At 37.7% G+C, this 19,089-nt stretch overlaps 1 protein-coding gene across 1 annotated transcript in view; it reads right to left on the reverse strand.

The window, feature by feature from the left end:
• Nucleotides 1-6,306: 6,306 nt before the first annotated feature.
• HEPHL1 (hephaestin like 1) overlaps nt 6,307-19,089 on the reverse strand; it is an 85,349-nt gene continuing 72,566 nt past the window's right edge. The window contains exons 15-20 of the mRNA XM_063094352.1: nt 17,218-17,324; nt 15,756-15,978; nt 14,368-14,507; nt 7,155-7,317; nt 6,608-6,679; nt 6,307-6,509 (exon numbers count right to left, since the gene is read on the reverse strand). Coding sequence (XP_062950422.1) covers nt 6,307-6,509; nt 6,608-6,679; nt 7,155-7,317; nt 14,368-14,507; nt 15,756-15,978; nt 17,218-17,324 — 908 coding nt within the window. The remainder of the gene's footprint in view (nt 6,510-6,607; nt 6,680-7,154; nt 7,318-14,367; nt 14,508-15,755; nt 15,979-17,217; nt 17,325-19,089) is intronic.

The following is a 19,089-nucleotide window of genomic DNA, read 5'->3' on the forward strand; positions in this document are numbered from 1 at the left end:
GTGGGAGTTTCCCATTTCCTCAAGACTTTGCAGCTTAGTAAAAGAAATAAGGCATGCACACAGTTAACTATAACACAAGTTAGAATAGTAAGCGATTATTGTGAAAGGTGGGGTGTGCCAAGGGAGGTGCAGAGAAAGAGTAGGGGCTGGAAGGATGAGTCAGGTTGGGGCAGGCAGAGCTGAACAGGAGCTCTCTAGGAGTGGGTATGCCATTCCTCTTCTCTCCCTGCCCAGATCTACTCATCAGACAAGCTCAAACAGCCCCTCTCTGGGAAGCCTTCCAGGATCCCCTAGTTCTAATGAATCACTCCCTCCCTTAGCACTCTCCTCTTCTGGTCTAGCACGTAGCTCATCTGCTTTATCTGATGGTGGATTGCATGTCTGTTTTTTCATTACATATCAAGTTGTTCTGAGGATCTGGATTGAATCTTAGAAGTTCTGTAAATTACCCTCAGTCCTGGCAGGTTTTTACATTTAGTAAGAAGTCAATCCATGTTTGTGGAATTTAAAATAGAGGTGAGAAAGAGAACTTGCTGGGAAATGAGAAGTAGAGACACTGGCACTGGTGTAGGGAAGATGAAAGGGAAGAAGTCATAGATGAAAAGATTCAGGCCAGAGAAGGTAGTCTGGATTTTTTTTTCAGTAGGTGTCAGGCAGTTTGTGGAGAGGGGTTAATATAAATAGGAGTTAAAGAAGCCATTTTTTTCTACTGCAAAAATCAGATCAAACAATCTGACATGTGCCAACATTCTTTGGAAGAAAACAAGAAGGCAAGAGGTTTGCCACTTAACTTCTCTGCAGCTAAGGGTATGTCACTAGAAATCTCTAAGGCTTGATTTCCTCATTCACCAAATAGGGATAATACTTCCTACCTTACTGGGTTGTTCTGAAGACTAAATGTGATAATATATGTAACAGTGCCTGCCACATCAGAGGCACTTAGCATTTGATAACTGTCATTACCAACCTCAGGAGTTTAAATATGTCATGTGAGCGTGTAGGTAACGTTGCTTTTTTAAAACATAGACTTTAAATTTAATTTTAGGTTAGTTTTAGATTTACAGAATAATTGAGCAGATGGTACAAAGTTCCCATATGCCCCCAACCCTGCCCCCGGTTCCTCCTATTATCAACATCTTACAGTAGTATGATACACTTGGTGCTATACTAATTAACAGCCCAATATGAACACATGAATTAAAGTCTACAGCTTGGTATTCGTCTGTTTTCTGTCACTTATAACAGAATACTTGAAACTGGGTAGTTATAAAGAAAAGAAATCTATTTCTTACAATTCTGGAGGCTGGGAAGTCCAAAGTCCAGGGGACACATCTGGTGAGGGGCTTCCTGGTGGGAACTCTCTGCAGAGCCCCAGAGTGGCACGGGGAATCACATGGCTAGGAGGACAAGAGTGTCCTAACATACTCTCTTCTTCTCCTTATAAAGCTACCAGCCTGCTCCCACTAATCCATTCACGAGGGAATAACTCTCATGGTCCAATCACCTCTTAAAGGCCCCACCTTTCAAATACCGTGTTGGGGAGTAAGCTTCAACATGAGCTTTGGAGAGGAAAAATAACATTCGGACCATATCAAGTTTTTTCAGATTTCCTTAATTTTCTCTTAACATCTTTCTTCAGTTTCAAGATCCCATTTAGGACACCATATTATGTTTATCATCATGTCTCCTTAGCTCCTCTTAGCTGTGACAATTTCTCAGACTATCTTTGTTTTTGATGACATTGCTTTTTTATAAGACACATTCAGAGATTAAATAACACATCCTTCTCCCAAGTTTGCCCTTCCCCCACCTCTTCCCCACTGTCATTTGTTAGGAGGCCAAGGTGAGTTGTGGACCTCAAAGCCACTCTCCCAGAACTCCATTTTGCTAAAGATCTTTGACATTTGAATATGATACTTTTGCAACCCACATAGTAAAAGTAAAAATAGTCAAACTCACTAGATTACCTGTTCTGTTTATATATTCATTCATTTATTCATTCATTTGGGAAATGTTTGTTGAGTAACTATTATGTATCTGCACTGCAGTCTCTGCTGGGGATACAGCAGTGAGCAAAACAGGTCAGAGGTCCTTGCTTCCACAGAGCCTACCTTCCAGTCAAAGAGGCAGATAAAAATCAAGCTAACATACATATGAAATAATTATATACTGTGATAAGTGCTACAAAGGAAAATAACAGAGATAGAAATAACAGAGGAAGGAACCCACTTTAGAGAGGGCAGTGTGAGGCATCTCGATTAGGAAACCTAGGAAAAGAGATGGAGAGCTGAAGAGGTAGAGCATTTCAGGCACAGAAAACAGCACCTGCAATGGCCCTGAGTCAAGAAAGAACTAGTAGGATATAGGAACTGATAAAGGCTGGAACAAAGAAGAGTCCAAGAAGTTGGAGAGGTGGGCATGGGCCAAATCAGTCTGGGCCTCATAGACCAAGGTAAAGAGTTTGGATGTTATTAAAAGTGAAATGGAAAGACATTAAAGGATATTAACCAGGGAAGTGTTGTAATCAGATTTGGAAGAACACTGGCAGCTGTGGGGACAGCGGTTGGAGAGGGCAGGAAGGATGGTGAAGAGGCTGGTTTGGGGACTGCTGCAGTGATCCTGCTCGAGCAGGTTTTGAGTCTCCAGCTCAAAGTCAGGGTTCAAGAAACACAACTTGAATTTATTAACATAAAGATGGTTCTCAGATCCAAGAGGATGGATGAAATAAACTATGGAGAGAGCTGTAACAAACTGCCATAAACTTGGTGGCACAAATTTATTGTCTTATAGTTCTGGAACTCTGAAATCGGTTTCAAAGAGTCGGCAGGGCCAAACTCCCTCTGGAAGCTCTAGAGGAGAATCCAGTCCCTTACCTTTCTAGTTTCTAGAGAAGCATAAGTTGCATTCCTCGGCTCAGGGCCCCTCTCTTCATCTCTAACGCCAGCAGCATAACACCTTGCTTAAATTGTCACATTACCGCCACCTTCTTTAGTCCAATCTCCCTCAGCCTCTCTTTTATAAGGACACTTGTGATTACATTTAGGATAATCCAGAATAAACTCCTTATCTCAAGATGCTTAACTTAATCACACCTGTAAAGTCCCTTTTGCCATAGAAGGTAAATTCACAGGTTCAGGGATTAGGACATGAAATCTTTGGGGACATTATTCAGCCTACTACAGAGAGTAGAAGAGAGAAAAGGGCCCTGTATCAAGTTCTGAGGCATACTAGCATTTTGGTCAGGCGGAGGAAAAGGAGCTAGCAAAAAAGATTGAGAAGGACTAGCAGCCAAGGAAGAAGGAAGGCTGGCAGGGAGTCATGTCGCAGAGCCAAGGGACTAGGGGATGTCCAGAGAAAGGAGCTGCCAATTGTCACCAAGAGGTTTAGTGAGATAAAGGTGAAGAAGAAGCCACTGGAAATGACATCACAGTTGGTGATCTTGACAACAGCAGATTGGGATGTGGGGGCTGGACACACTGGACTGGAAGCCATTACAGTGGATGGAGGAATGCATGGGGAGAGGTGGTATTGGCCACAAGAGTGGATAACTCTTTATGTTCTGCTAGCAAGGGAAGAGAGAAACTGGGTTGGAGGGGATTAGAGAGTTAAGGAAGGCAACTCCTTGCTTTCTGTTTTCAATGGCAGACATTGCTAATGATTTCATAGCATGATGCAGGAGGAAAAACTGAAAACTTGAGTGTATTGGTCCGTTTCTGTTGCTCATAACAAAATACCTGGAACTGGACAATTTATAAGAAAACAAAATTTATTGCTTACAGTTTCTGAGGCTGGAAAGTCCAAAGTCCAGGGAATACATCTGGTGAGGGTTTTCTTTGGTGGTGGCTTTACAGTGACACAGGATATCACTTTTTGAGAAAGGCAAGAGTAGAGAAAGAAAGATTCTCATGTGCTCGCCTTTAAAAGCCCTCAGAGCCACGCCCATGACCACCATGAAATGATCAACTTAATTGCCTTTTCAAGGCCCTATCTTTCAATTACCATACTAGGATTTCACACCCTCTTTATATTGTCACAGTGGGGACTAACTTTTGGGGAGACATCAATCCACGTCACTGAAAGAATGAAGTCTTTAAGAAAGTGAGACAGGATGAGATCCAGAGCCAAGTGGAGAGACTGGCCCTGCTAGGAGCAAGGGCACTTCTTCCTTTATAACAGGAGGAAAGGGTGTGTGTAAATGAAGGTGGGTTGCTGTTCTCAAGAGTGTAACTGAGAATGAAGGAGTTAGAACGTTTGAGGAAACAATGTTTGAGGAGTCATATTACTTAGGGAGATATATTATTTTGTTTCATTTCTTCAAACAAGTATAACTGGCATAGTTATAGTGGCTAAATGTCTAAAAGATAATTCTTCTTTAACCACCACCCCTCTCCAGTTTAGTTATAGGTAATTTTGAGTGAAAAATAAAAACCACATACAAATAGCCAGTTTATAATATGTGAAACTTTATTAACAGGAGAAATGATACAATAAAACTACTTTGTGGTTTTGTTTTCATTTAAAAAAAAACTGAAAAGGGAAAAAACTTACAACTAAACAATTTGTTGTCTTACTGAAGATGGGTAATAAATAAGGCAATTACCATCATTATTATTATGTAATGATACAGCCTACACATGTATGGGAAAACTGTAGAGCACATACTACAAAATTACATTATCATTGGTTAATTAGCAGGCTGGAATTCAAAATCTTTGTGGTGCCCTATTTAATATGACATTCAAGCAAACTATGCACAGAACTATTAGCATTTGCATACTATTATATGCAAGACTGTAGCTTCTATTAAATTACCCATTTCTCCTTGCCAAGCTGAAGATGAGAAAGAAGTATGAAAGGTCCCTTCACCAGAGTCTCTACTAGATCCTAATCATTCACCTGGACATTCAAATAATCCACTGCTGAGGCACATGTACTAATATCACTGATCTAGCATTGGCATTGATTGGCATCCCAAGGCATCTTGCCCTGATGTAAGGGCAATTTCTCGGTCTAGTAATAAACAGTATTGCATTTATCAATCTCACACCTAACGTCTAAGCATGCTTACAGAGAGTGTGGATTGCCTCACAAGGGGTTGAGTTTAGTTGCTCAATATTTTATTTTTGCACTTGGGAGCCTTGGAAACTGTAATACTTATCTTCGAAGCTCATTTAATGGTTTCTAAACTGCCACTAAGACTTTTTCTAGCCTTTCTTTTCCTTTTGTTTCTCCTCCCATGAAGGGCTATGTCTTTAAGAAGCATAGAATCTAGGATTCTGAGAGATCCCTTCTCCCAACCAATCAGCTGCATTGATGAATTCCTCCTGATGTTTCTCATGTGATAAGGCTGTTATTATTTCATAGAAGATGGAGACTTGGAAAGATTCTCCCTAACTGAATAAAAAATCAGACTCAAAATTCAAGCCTAGACTCACCTCCTGCAAAGTCTTTCTTCCTTAGTCAGAGCTCGTACTAAACTCACAGTGAGAGGACCTAGCCTGCTCTTTCACAGATTCCAGCCTTCCCACATTCTGAAATATAAATATAGATTCTCTAGTTGATTTTTGAAAATACAAACATTGCCACAGAAACATATTGTAAAAACATATAACATGATATGAGTTGTAAACATTCAAGTATTTCTACACATTTGCATAGAAACAGCAGCAATTTTTTAAAAAAAGCTTATAACTGTTTTTTGTAACAAACAGTGCATAGGCTATTTATATTAAAAGGGAAAAGGCCAGAAGAGCTGGTTAAAGCCTCAAAAAAACTCATTTGGTCCAATTTTATCAGCAGATACTGACAGACATTTCCATGAACTCAGAAAGTAATTTTCCCTGGAGCAACTAAGGGAAGCATCTTACGTAACAGTGTTGAAAAGTCAGTGCCAGTCCACTGAGATGTCTGAAGCACTATAACTCTTTCTAGAAGTTGTCCATCTAGAAACTGACAGCTAAGGAAGCACTGTTTAATCTAAGAATTATGAAAGGTGGAATATAACAATATCTCTCAGAGGTCTCCCACTTCAGCAAATTCATCCAGAGAACAGACTAAGATTTGGCATTTCTCGGTCATGCTCATTCTCCTTTTTCTATATTTTATACCTGAGGATTATTCACAGCCCATTTAAAAATAAATAAAGGAAAGCAAATTGCTTTGGATGATGTTCCAGAGGATCAGAAATCTGATCCAGGATTGTGTCAACCTTCCTTGGTGAACGATGCGTTGGTCCAATTTCCCTGTTGGCCGTCATCTGGCTGGCCCTGGAACCTCACCCTTTCCTGCTGAGGAAGACCAGACAGTTCACAGGACATCCGTGGGGAGCGCACAGGACTGGACTTCCCGGTAAGCCATCTGCTTCCTCGCAGAGTGGAGTCTGAGTGAAAGAATCACGGTGGCAATCAGGAGGAGCAGTCCGAGGATAAAAAGGATGACCAAGGCTGCCTTGGCTCCTCTAGGACCCAGATTCTTGCCAAAGAAATAGAGCTTTTCCTTGCTGGGTTGTTCTGTGAAAAAGAAAAGGGAGGTGTCAGGCCCCTGCCTTTCCCTAAGGGGTGAAACGGTGACATATTCACATGCAGGATGCGGGAAAGGGTATTATTACCATCAGAGGGCACTGTGGTTGGGTGGAATGCCCCTCCAGAAGGAGACTTGGTGAAGTAAGGAATCCTGTTGTCTGGACAAAGAATACAAGTTGATTGTTTTATAAACAGTGGAAGGAGATTCTTTTCATGACATGAATCATCTCATTTCACCAGCAAAAACTGTGTCCCATCGGTGTCTGCCAGTCTTTCTTGGATTCTCACCAGGCTACTTCATACCAGTGCATGTGCTGTTCCCTCCTCACTCACCTTTCCAGCTTCTGCTCACCTGTTAAGATCGATCTCGAGTACTATGGCCTCTGTGAAACCTTGGCTTATATCCCCAAACTGTTAACCATTTCCTCCTACTGCTGCCACCAAACCCTGTACTCTGCACTGTTGTGGCATATTTCATATTCTATTATAGTTACATATTTACATAGTAACTGTCTCTCTTACTTGATTCTGAGCTCCTTGGGGGCTGTATTTGGGTTTTTCTCATGCCTCCTGTGTTCAGGGTCTACAGGAAGCTTGACGCCATCATCTGGCATCACCGACAGACAACAGTACCTATGTTCCGGAGGACCGTGTAGGTTGTCTCCATGCCAGCATGGATGTGGTCAGACACATGACAGTGTAGCAACCATGTCCCTGGGTGATCTGCAAACAGTTCAATGGTTTGGAATGTCCCAGGAAAGAGATCATATACATCTTCTCGGTAAGATTTATCTATCTGCAAAAATAAAAAACACAGCTTGTGGCCTTCTTTGCTCAGAACAGTGAGGAAATAATAAACAGCAGAAACTAATAAAATCAAGAATAGAAACACAACAGAAACAGATCAAAGAAACCTAAAGCTGGTTCTTTGAACAGATCAATAAAATTAATAAACCTTGTAGTGGCCAGCTGCTATGATGGCTCCCAAAAATCCCCACCTCCTGGTATTCATAACATATATAGTCCCTTCCTACATCTTATGAGGGTCCATCTGTATGACCAATAGCATATGGTAGAGGTGATGGGATTCCACATCCAAGATTAGGTTATAAAAGAGTGTTACTTCTGTTTTAGACCCTCTCTCTCATTCGCTTCTATTGGATCTCTCGCTCAGGGGGAAGCCAGTTCTTGTACCATACCTACATGGTAAGGAACTGAAGCCTCCAGCCAAAAGCCATGTGAGTGAGCTTGGAAGTGGATCCTCCAGCTCCAGTAAAACCTTTGATGACTGTAGCCCCAGATGACACTTTGATTGCAGCCTCATGAGAGATGCTGAATCAAAACCAACTAGCTAAACTACTGCCATATTTCTAACCCAATGAAACTGTGAGATAACAAGTGTTTGTTGTTATAGGTCACTAAGTTTTAGAGTGATTTATTATGCAGCAATCAATAACAAATGCAAATCTCTAGACAGACTAACCAAGAAAAAAAGAAAAAAGACACAAATATCAGGAATGAAAGAGAGGATATCACTAAGACCTTGTAGAAATTTAAAAGGATAATAAAGAAATATTGGACAAACAGCTCTTTGCCCATAAATTCTGCAACTTAGATGATATGAACAAATCCCTTAAAAGACACAAACTGCCAAAGATCACTCCAGTAGAAATAGATAACCCGAATACCTGTATATCTATTAAAGAAACTGAAATTGTACTAAGACTTTCCAACGAATTAAACTCCAGGTCCAGATGGCTTCACTGGCAAATTCTATCAAACACTTAAACTTCCAGAAAATAGAAGAGAAGAGAACACTTTCAACTCATTTTATGGAGCGTGCATTACTCTGATACCAAAACCAAACAAATACATTACAAGAAAAGAAACCTAAAACCAAAATTCCTCATGAGATAGATGCAAAATTTTTCAGCAAAATGCCAACAAATCAAATGCAGAAGTACATAAAAAGGATAATGCATCATCACCAAGAAGGGTTTATCCTGGGAATGAAAAGGGAGTTCAATGTTTGAGAATCAATCAATGTAAGTCAACAATGGACTAAAGAAAATCATCATTAGACTAAAGAAGAAAAATCATATTATCTCAATAAATGAAGAAAAACTGTTTGACAGAATTTAACGTCTCTTCATGATCAAAACTCTCAGTGAACTAGGAATAGAGGAAACTTCCTTAACCTGGCAATGGGTTCTACAAAAAAGCTACAGCTAACTTTATATTCAATGTGAATGACTGAATATATTCCCCCTAAAATTAAAAATAAGGTGAGGATGTCCGCTTTCACCACTCATATTTGAAATTATACTAGAGGTCCTAGCCTGTGCAATAAGATTTTTAAAAAGAAAGAAAAGACATACAGATTGAAAATAAAGAAATAAAACCATCTCTATTAACAGGCAACATGATTGTCTATGCAGAAAAATCCCCCTGAAATCTACAGAAGAGCTACTAGAACTAAAACGAGTGAGGCAAAGTTGAAAAATTCAAGGTCAATATGCAAAAATCTATTGTATTTCTATATATTGGTAATAAACAATTAGAAATTGAGATAAGAACAATACTGTTTACATTATCACCAAAGCCCATGATACACTTAGATATAAATCTAAGAAAATATATGCAAGATCTGTATGCTGAAAGATGTAAGAAGTTAAAGGAGAACTAAATAAATAGAGAGATATACCATGTTCATTAACCAGAAGTCTCAATATTGTTAAGAAATGATTCTCCCCAAACCATTGTTCAAAGCAATTCCATTCAAAATCCCAGCAGGATTTTTTAATCAAAATCAATAAGTTTTTTTCTGAAATTTATATGGGAAGGCAAAGACCTAGAATAGCTAAAATAATCACCACCTGATTTCAAGACTTATTATAACGCTAAAGTAATCAAGATGATGTGGCGTTCAAGAAAGGATGGTCATATAGATCAACATAACAGGAATAGAGAGCACAGACATAGACCCACATACATGTGGTCAATATGATCTTGACAAAAGTGCAAAGGCAATTCAGTGGGGAAAAGGATAGTCTACTCAATGAGTGGTGTGAAACATTTGAACATTCATGTGAAAAAAAGAAAAAATGAACCTCCATCCATACTTTGAACTATATATGAAAATTTAAACTTAAAATGGATCAGAGCACTAAATACATAAAACTTCTATAGTTTTATACTTAAAACTATAAATCTTCTAAAAGAAAACAAAGAAGAAAATATTCATGACCTTGGGTTAAGCAAAAATTTCTAATATCTATAAAACACCAACAGCATAATCTATAAAAGAAAAAAATGATAATGTGTACTTTATAAAAATTAAGAACTTCTGCTCTATGAGAGATAATGTTAAAAAAATTAAAAGATAAGCCACAAACTGGGAGTGAATATTTTCAAATCATATAGCTGATAAAGGATTTATATCCATAATATATAAATTCCTCAAAGTCTATGGTAAGGCAACAAACAACTCGATTTAAAAATGGGCATAAGGAGAGCACAACTGGGGTCCTAGGCATGGAGCCGAGGGCCACACCTTCTCTGCTGTGAAGCAGGCAAGAGAGCATGCCTGGGGACCTAGGCAAGAAGCTGATGGCTGCAGCCCCCTCCTCCCAGAAGTATGCAAGAGAGCATTCCAAAAACACCACTTCCATGCAAGTGGGCTATCACAGTCACTACAACAGCAATGGCTGCTGAAAAAGTGGCTCTACGCCACAGCAGCAGCCACAGCCACTGTACAAGCAGCCCACTGGACACTCAACTACACTGACACAATGAGAGTCACCAACAGAGACCAGGAAAAAAAGAGGACATCTCTCTCCTCAAAGCCCACTTGAGTAATAGAAGAAATAACTGCTGTACCAGATGACCAGACATCAACAAAGAGATGCTAAAATACAAAAACCCAGGAAAATATGATACCACCAAAAGAATACAGTAATTCTCAAATATCAAACCTTTTAGAGCAGGAAACCTTTGAAATGACTGAAAAGGAATTCCAAGCAACAATCTTAAGGAAACTCACTGAGGTATTAGAAGACCCAGTTAGACAACATAATGAAATGAGAAAAAAAAGTCCAGAATATGAAAGAGGAAATTTACAAAGAGGTTAATACCTTAAAAAAGAATGTAGTAGAACTCACGGAACAGAACGTTTCATTCAACAAAATAAAAACCACAACCAATAGCTTAAGCAGCAGGCTAGAACAAGCAGAACAAAGAATTTCTGATCTTGAAGACAGTATTTTTGAAATAACCCAGGCAGACAAAGAAAAAAAGAATTTTAAAAAATGAAAAAAATCTGAGAGCTAGCTGACAACCTTAAGCACTCAAACATTCAAATCATGGGTGTTCCAGAAGGAGAGGAGAATATAGCCAGAAATACTATACCCAGCAAGGCTGTCATTCAGAAGTGAGGGAAACATAGTGTATTTTCCTGACAAACACAAACTGCCAGAGTTCAACACCACAGACCAGCCTGGAAATGGAAAACCTATTCAATGAAATAATATTGGAGAACTTCCCAGATATAGCGAGAGACACAGACCTTCAGATCCAGGAGGCTCAAAGGTCCCCAACAGATTCAACCCAAAAAGATTCTGTCCAAGAAACATTATAGTCAAACTGGCAGAGCTCAAAGACAAGAGAATCTTAAAAGATGCAAGAGAAAAGTGTCAAGTCACCTATAAAGGAGCCCCTGTCTGATTAACAGCAACAAAAATTCTACAGACCAGAAGAAAATGGGATGATATATTCAAAATACTAAAAGAAAAAACTGACATCCAGGAATACTATACCCAGCAAGGCTGTCATTCAGAAGTGAGGGGAACATAGTGTATTTTCCAGACAAACACAAACTGCCGTAGTTCACCACAAGACCAGCCCTGCAAGAAATCCTCAAGGGAGTCTCACATCTGGAATCTGAAAAACAATAATCACTACCACAAATACCCAAGAAAGAACAAAACCCATTGGTAGAACAAAAATGCAAACGAGAAAAAGAAACTAAATCTTACCACTACAAAAAGCCATAGTGACAATGTAATAATACCCCTGCTTTATTTCTGATTTTAGTAGTTTTGGTCTTCTCTCTTTTTTCTTGGTCAGTCTAGAAAAAGGTTTGCAAATTTTGCTGATCTTTTTAAAGAGTCAACTTTTGAGTTTGTTGATTTTCTATATTTTTTTAAATTCCCTATTTCATATATTTCTATTCTAATCTTTGTTATTTCCTACCTATATTTTCTTTTTGCTTTAGTTTGCTCTATTTTTTCTATTTTCTTAAGAAGTTTACATTACTGATTTGAGATTTTTTTCTTATTTTTAATATAGGTGTTTACAAGTTTATATGTTCCTCTAAACACTGCATGAAAACTATAAATTTCATGCATCCTATAAATTTTGATATGTTGCACTTTGATCTTTATCTCAAAGTACTCTCTAATTTCCCTGTGATTTTTCTTTTTACACATTGTTTATATAGGAGAGTGTTGTTTAATTTCCACACATTTCTGAGTTTTCTGAATTTTCTTCTGTTGTTGTGGTCAGATAACATATTTTCTATGTTCTTAGACTTTTTTAAAAAATGAAAAATTTAAACAAAATTTTAAAAGGCCATGGAAAGATTTCTGTTATCATTCAATTCTATTTTTTTTTTTACTTTTTGAAATGCTCTGTGTTTATATTGTTTTATTGATTTTTTATGCAATTCGTCTTGCTAAACTTAAATATTTAATTTCTGCTCTTGATTTATTTTCATTAAGTGGACTTGTTGATATGCTTAAAAATTAATTTGCCTATGAAAAGTTTATTCATCTTCTTTCGTTGAAATTAATTTGATAGGTGCATGCTTTTGGAAGACGTTAGAGAGCTATTTCAAATAATTGTAGAGATTAGAAAATGAAATATGTAAATTTTAATATTTTACATCTCCAGTTTTTGTGAAAAATTGAAGCCCTATTTTCTACAGAGTATTTTGTTACTCATCTGTTATTTGGTTTATGTATTTGTTATTTGAACCAATAAATGTGCATATCATAAAAAATAAATAAATAAAAATAAATAAACAAATAAATAAAGGGTATAAAATTTGGACACTTCACCAAAGAAGATTTACAGATGAAAGACGGTTAGTAAACACATGAAAAGATGCTCAATTAGGAAAGTGCAAATAAAAAGCAACAGGATACCACTGCACATTTAACAGAATGGCTAAGAAAAATAAAATAAAATAAAAACTAAAATTATGAAGTGCTGATGTGACTGTGGAACAAATGAAGCTCTTGTATATTTCTATTAGGAATGCAAAATAGCACTGCCTCTTTTGTTTTGCAAACAGTTTGGCAGCTTCTTATAAAGTTAAACATACACTTACCACGTGGCTTAGCAATCCTACCCCAAGGTATTTTTTCAAAGGAAACGAAAACTTAAGTTCATAAGAAAAAACCTGTGCAAATGTTTATAATGACTTTATTTCATTATAATAATTGTAATCAACAACAACCTGTCAACAACCCAAATGTTCCTCAACAGAATGGGATGAACAAGCCGCATTATATCCTATTCAACAATCAAATGAAACAAACCACTCATACACACAAGACAGATGCAATTCAAATGTCTATGCTAGATCAAACAAGCCAAATTCAAGACGTTACAAATTATATGGACAAAAAACAGAGCAGTGGTCGCCAGGTGTTAAGCACGGAGAAATAGTTGTACTAGAGGGTGCAACAGGGAAATTTGGGGGAGTGATATAAGTGTTCTATATTTTGATTGGTGTTGGTTTCACCACTGTATGTACTTACCAAAACAGAACTGTACAATAAACAGGGTAAATTTTATGCAATGTAAATCACATCTTAATTTTTAAAGTTTATATATGTACATATATAAACCTTTTACAATTTTATTAAATTTTATAAAGTTTTAATATGTTTTTTAATATGTGTGTTGAAAAAGCCAAACTCTGATAAGCAGCATAGCTATTTAATACATGAAACTCTAATCATCATAGGGTAATACATGGTGTCCTAAACAATGTTGAAATCTACAGAGGGAGAGAGGATATTAGATGTTTTATTAAAGTTACTCTCTATTTCTGTATACCTAGAAAAGGACCAATTCCAGTTTCCCCCACAGATTAGATGTGTTTATTCTTTCTTATTTCCTGCAGATGGCACTGAGAACTTGAAATGACAGACCATTTGGACCTTATCCCTGGAGATTCTGATTCAGCAGGTCTGGGGTGGGGCTTGGCGTCTGTTTCTTCAACACTTCCCCAGGTGACTCTGCTGTAGCCAGCACCACCCACGTGGTACAATGTGATGCTAGAGAGCAGAAGGTCACATGTGGTCCAGCCCAGCTCACGAGGGCAAAAGTCAAGATAAAGTTTAGGGGCCCAGGCCAGAGATCAAAATATCTTCTTTACTGGATGGAGCTTTTCTGTTAGCTAATCACACAGTAAAAAAAGGAAAGAAGCGAAAGGGAAAGCAAAAAAAGGAAGGGCCAGGAAAAGGGACAAATAATATAGGTGCTTTCATATACATACAGTATTAACAGCATAATCCAGGGTGGTCAGAATTATGGCCATATAACTGATGAGAAAATTCTCATCTGAGGATTTTTTTTTACAAGCACAATAACAAACACATACATATTAAGAAATATCTACTGGGGAAGGGTATGATATCACATTATTCTGTTCCATTCTCTAGTATGAACCCCCATTCCTCACAAGCAATACTGCCAAGTAACTCTCTTATTTCCCAGTGAAAATACATTAATCTGTTAGTTTAAAAAATCTTCCCCAAAGCATCTTCCTTATACTTACTTTGAAAAGAAAACTCTCAGCATGAAAATGGATGGTATGTATGTCCACTTCACTTCCTATTCCTAACAAATACCAGTTTGTCATTGTATCTTCATTCATTACGAGGCCTTGGAGATTCCCAAATATCTTTCCATTAATGGCTAAGGAGGTGAAAAGAAAATTGTGAGAAGATGCTCCCTACTTAATCTGATTTTAGAAACGGTTAAAGATCTTTAGGTCACTTATATTTTTACCTACCTGATAAACATGTAATAATCTCACTCACACTTACCAATCTCCCCACCATTCTAGACCCAAAATTCAGATTTCCAAGAAATCTTTACACAAAAAGAGCCAGAAAAGAAAAATGGCAGTTTACTTTTTAAACTCCATCTTGACAGTGTTTTATTATTTGTTTATTTAGCATATTCTCTTTATGAAGTAGATTATAGGCTCATTGGTAAGCTAACCAGATTTATGTCATTCTACAGATGAGTGGACTAAAACACAAAGAATCAAGTTTATATAAATCAAAATTGAATTAATTAGAAGCTTTTTTTTTTTAGTCTTTCACTTTCTGAGAACTAGTTTAAGCCTGGCTGAATCTCAAAAAGGGACAGCTTTACACGGGCTGAACCATGGCCTAATGATAACCAAAGCAAGCTGTGTTTACATGATGGTGACTGTCACTCTGCTTTCAACTAACTTTTTATTCTGTGCATCATGGCACAACCAAATGAGTTGCATTCATTAAAAATAGAGAGCATACTAAGAAAGCAAAATTGGTAGGAGAAAGAGTAGCTGAGCCAAGCATCAGATTACTATATTCTAATCTGTATTAACAGTTAAGTAGGTTTGTAACTTTGGGCAAGGCCTATCTTTTTGTACACCTTTGGTCAAAAGCAGATCTTGGTGAGAGAGTGTGAATGAGTCAGTGTGAATGCAACGGTCCCACCAAACAACAACAACAACAACAATAACAACAACAAAAAACTACCTTAATGACATACAATGAAATAACATAGACACATTAAAGCAAATTTGGTGATGGAGTTTCATGTCCCAGAGACAATTAATTTGATTCAACAGGAGTTATGGTGTATTCTTATAGAAAAATACCAATAAGTGATGGTTGGTTTTCGAAGAGTTACTTCACAGTCTTATAGTTTAGAGATCCCAGCAATCAGAGGTACATGCCCCTAAACAGTTGGTCCAAAGCCTCAATTGCTGCCAGCCAACCAATGGCGAGGCTGGTTCACTCTGAAAGAAAGCTTTAGAGGACTTGCTTCAATCTAAGTGCTTTGGGAAGGGGGAAAGGCTCAGAGAAGGAGGCTGATGGTTTCCTAGAGTTATAGGAAATTCTATGTGCTTATCTCAACAATGATCTTCTCGTTAAACCCAAGATATACCATGCATTTTGTTGCTTTCCTCAAAATCATCTGTGTGCTTAATATCTCGTGGGTCTTTATTGAGATACTTCTTAATATTGTCATCCAGATACCAGGATTCATTCTCATTAAATACCAAAAACAAGAGGGCAAATTCATAATCAACATCACTTCTCCTTCCCTCTTCATTCAATACTCCTTCTCGGCATGTAATCAGAGGACCCATCAAACCACTGTATGTATCCTGAAAGGAAAATTAAATTAGAAAAGCCATTAAATAATTTAATAATATTTCATTTCATCTGCCACCATGCTAGGGCAGGATTGTAATACCTCACCCTGGCTAGACATTGGTTCCTATCTGGTCTCTGGCTCACCCCACCTTCAGCTTTTTCTTTCCTATTTTCAGCTTTTCTACTAAGGCTCTTTCTTCCTAGACTCTCTTTTCAAACCCTCCTATATCCAAAGCGACCTTTGATAGCCCGCCACTCCTGTAGAACTTGCCAGATTATAGTTGTATTATATTCATAAGTGTAGACATGTATTATTTTCCCCCAAAAGTTATGTTTCTTCAAGACAAGAATAGTGACATCCCTCATAATATTTATTAGAGTCATTTGCACATCACAAGTGTTCAATAAATATTTCTTGGGATGTGCAAATGAATAAACAAATAAGTACAGGTTTCCCACATTTCCAATATGTAAGTTTATTTTTTCAAATGTCTGTATGTCTTTCTCCTGAACTCTAGCACTGTGTAGTTCAACTCAAGGACGTTAATACAAGCCATCTAATATCTTAGAGAAAAGTTAAGATAACCCCTCACTTTTTTTTTATAATGGGCAATGCTTACATTTTATATGAGATATGACGTTAGTTTGGACTCTGGTTTATGACAAATAAAGACTGTATTTGCTTTACATACACACACCTGACTCAAATTCATCATTGAATCTTTGCCTTTTATTTCTAAGTTAGTCTGTCATTCAAATAGTTTTGTAGCTTGAGGTACTATGTTTGGCGTCTTCTTTCTTTTCCTGAGCCCTGGTAATGCCGTTAAAATTAATATATTTCACACATCCAAAACCATGAATAAATTATATTCCAAGATACTTTTATTTTATTATCTATTTGCATATCCTATTTTGCTTCAAACTAATTTGTAAGTTCTAAATTTGGTAACTGAAAAACCGGGATTTTGGTTTTTTTTATCCCCCATATTTTAAATCAAGGGTTGGCAAACTTTTTTTATAAAGTACTGGGTGGTAAATATTTTCGACTCTGTTGGCCATATTGTCATTGTTGCAACTATTCAACTTCATCACAGACAATGTAAATGAATGAGCACAGCAGGATTTGGCCAGTGAGCCATAGTTTGAGACCCCTGCTCTAAATTATTGCACCCTTTATATACACCAACCCAAGTTGTGATGACTTGAACAGCCAATTTACTTTAAGCATCATGGTTGCTCTTTCCCCTTACCTTCACAAAGTTTGCTGTTGAATAATAAACCCAGGGAATACAATTGGGGTCAGAGGGCCCTGGACCGGATCTTTTAGGGATATTCCATCTGTAAGTTTTTATTTCTCCTGAAATAAATGAGAAGAAATGGAAAGAACTTATTAGAGTTACCTCTGTTCCAGATGATTTACCCAAAGAAATAGAAGCAGGTCTTTATGTATTGTGATCAATGTTTATTGCTAGAGAGAATTACCCATTCATTAGAAACAGTCATATTAAATTCACATCTGTATTTCTACAGTTTCAAAATGAAATGGCATATTTGTCATTTCAGACTCCAGCTTTCCCTTTAGTTTGCATTTTTCTACTGTCAATTGGTGTTCATTCAGAAAATGAAGACTTATTTTTTACCTCACTTTTTCCTCCTCAAATTTCCTATCTCCCCAGAGTTATCCTTCAGCACACTTTAGTTATCAAAGGTGTCAGCTTTGGCCTCTTATGGAAGTCACCAGAGGTTGTAAGTTCTTGCTGGTCAGGCCTCACCCCAGATCAATAAAATCAGAGCATCTGGGGTCTGGGACTGAGATGCCTGTATTTTTTGAAAGTTTCTCAGGTGGGCAGGTGAAACCGAGTTCGAACCAGAAAGAATCAGAGAGACCTGGTTCCAAATCTCAAGCCTATCACTTCCTATTTATCCAACATCTGATAAGCTACCTAACTTTGCTGACCTTTAGTTTCCTTATTTGTACAGTGAGTTAGTCATCCTACTTTTCCGATTGTTGGGAGGATTAAATGAACTAATGAAATTAAATGTATAGGGTAGTGCATCACAGTGAAAGCAGCCAATAAATGTTAATTTTTGTGTACACTAATAACAAATGTATAAATTCCCTATGCGCAGGCACGGTAGTTACGCATCCCCATGGGTGACCCAGATCCTTACACAGAAGAGGCATCAATACATCCACATGAATTAGCAAGATAACCACATTGTAAAATTCCCAAGTAAAAGCCACATCTAAATCATTATCTCTTTTCAAACTGTGTCCCATTTTCACCCCATCAGAACAAAAAACTCCATGGCTGAATATGTGGGCCAAAAAGCAAAACAAAAATAAACTTATGAATAATTTTGCTCTATTTTTGCGAAAACATCAGTGGGTAGCAATACAACTTTAGGTCTGGTTTCCATTCTGTTTCATTAAAGCCCCTATGCCTTGTTAATCACAAGACAAACAGCTGGCATTGAGCTTACTAAATGCAAGTGGCTACAGGAGTAGTGTTGCTAAAGTTGCAACAATCCATTGTTCACCCCAGCAGTGAGGATAGCAATGAATGTATAGAAGATGCTCAGTAAATGTTTGTCGAGTCATTTACTAAAAAGAGAAGAAGAAATTTCACAGGGGCTGCTTACTTTTCTTAGGATGCTAGTTTGCTCTCCTTTTCTCATGCATGCTCAGATAACCTTTCTTCTACAACTTGCTTAGACGTCATGGGTAAAGTTAGCTTCTTGCTCCTCCCCCCAGTCTCTGGCTCTCCCAAACCTTTCAGCCTTGTCAGGGACCCTTGTGAGGAACCTCTTCCTCTGAGTTCTAGAAAGAAAAATGCTTCTTTGCCACATTCTAGTTCATTCTCCTCCCCACCCCCGTGACCCTCACTTCAAGAACTCTTGGAAGGCCAGTCAGCACAGAGGAGCTGTGTCTCTTTCTAGTACTCACCATCAGGACACAGCAGCCTGCCAGGGTGTCACCCTACCAGAGCCCCCACCAGTGCCTGATTGCCACCTTTCTTCCTCCCTCTAAAGTTTCTCTTCAACCATCACAAACATGACCCATTTTAAACTGTTTTCCTCTTCACAAAAACAAGACACATCCATTGTAGAAAATTTATAAA

Source organism: Cynocephalus volans, chromosome 4 (genome assembly GCF_027409185.1).
Source record: "Cynocephalus volans isolate mCynVol1 chromosome 4, mCynVol1.pri, whole genome shotgun sequence".
Lineage (NCBI taxonomy): Eukaryota > Metazoa > Chordata > Mammalia > Dermoptera > Cynocephalidae > Cynocephalus > Cynocephalus volans.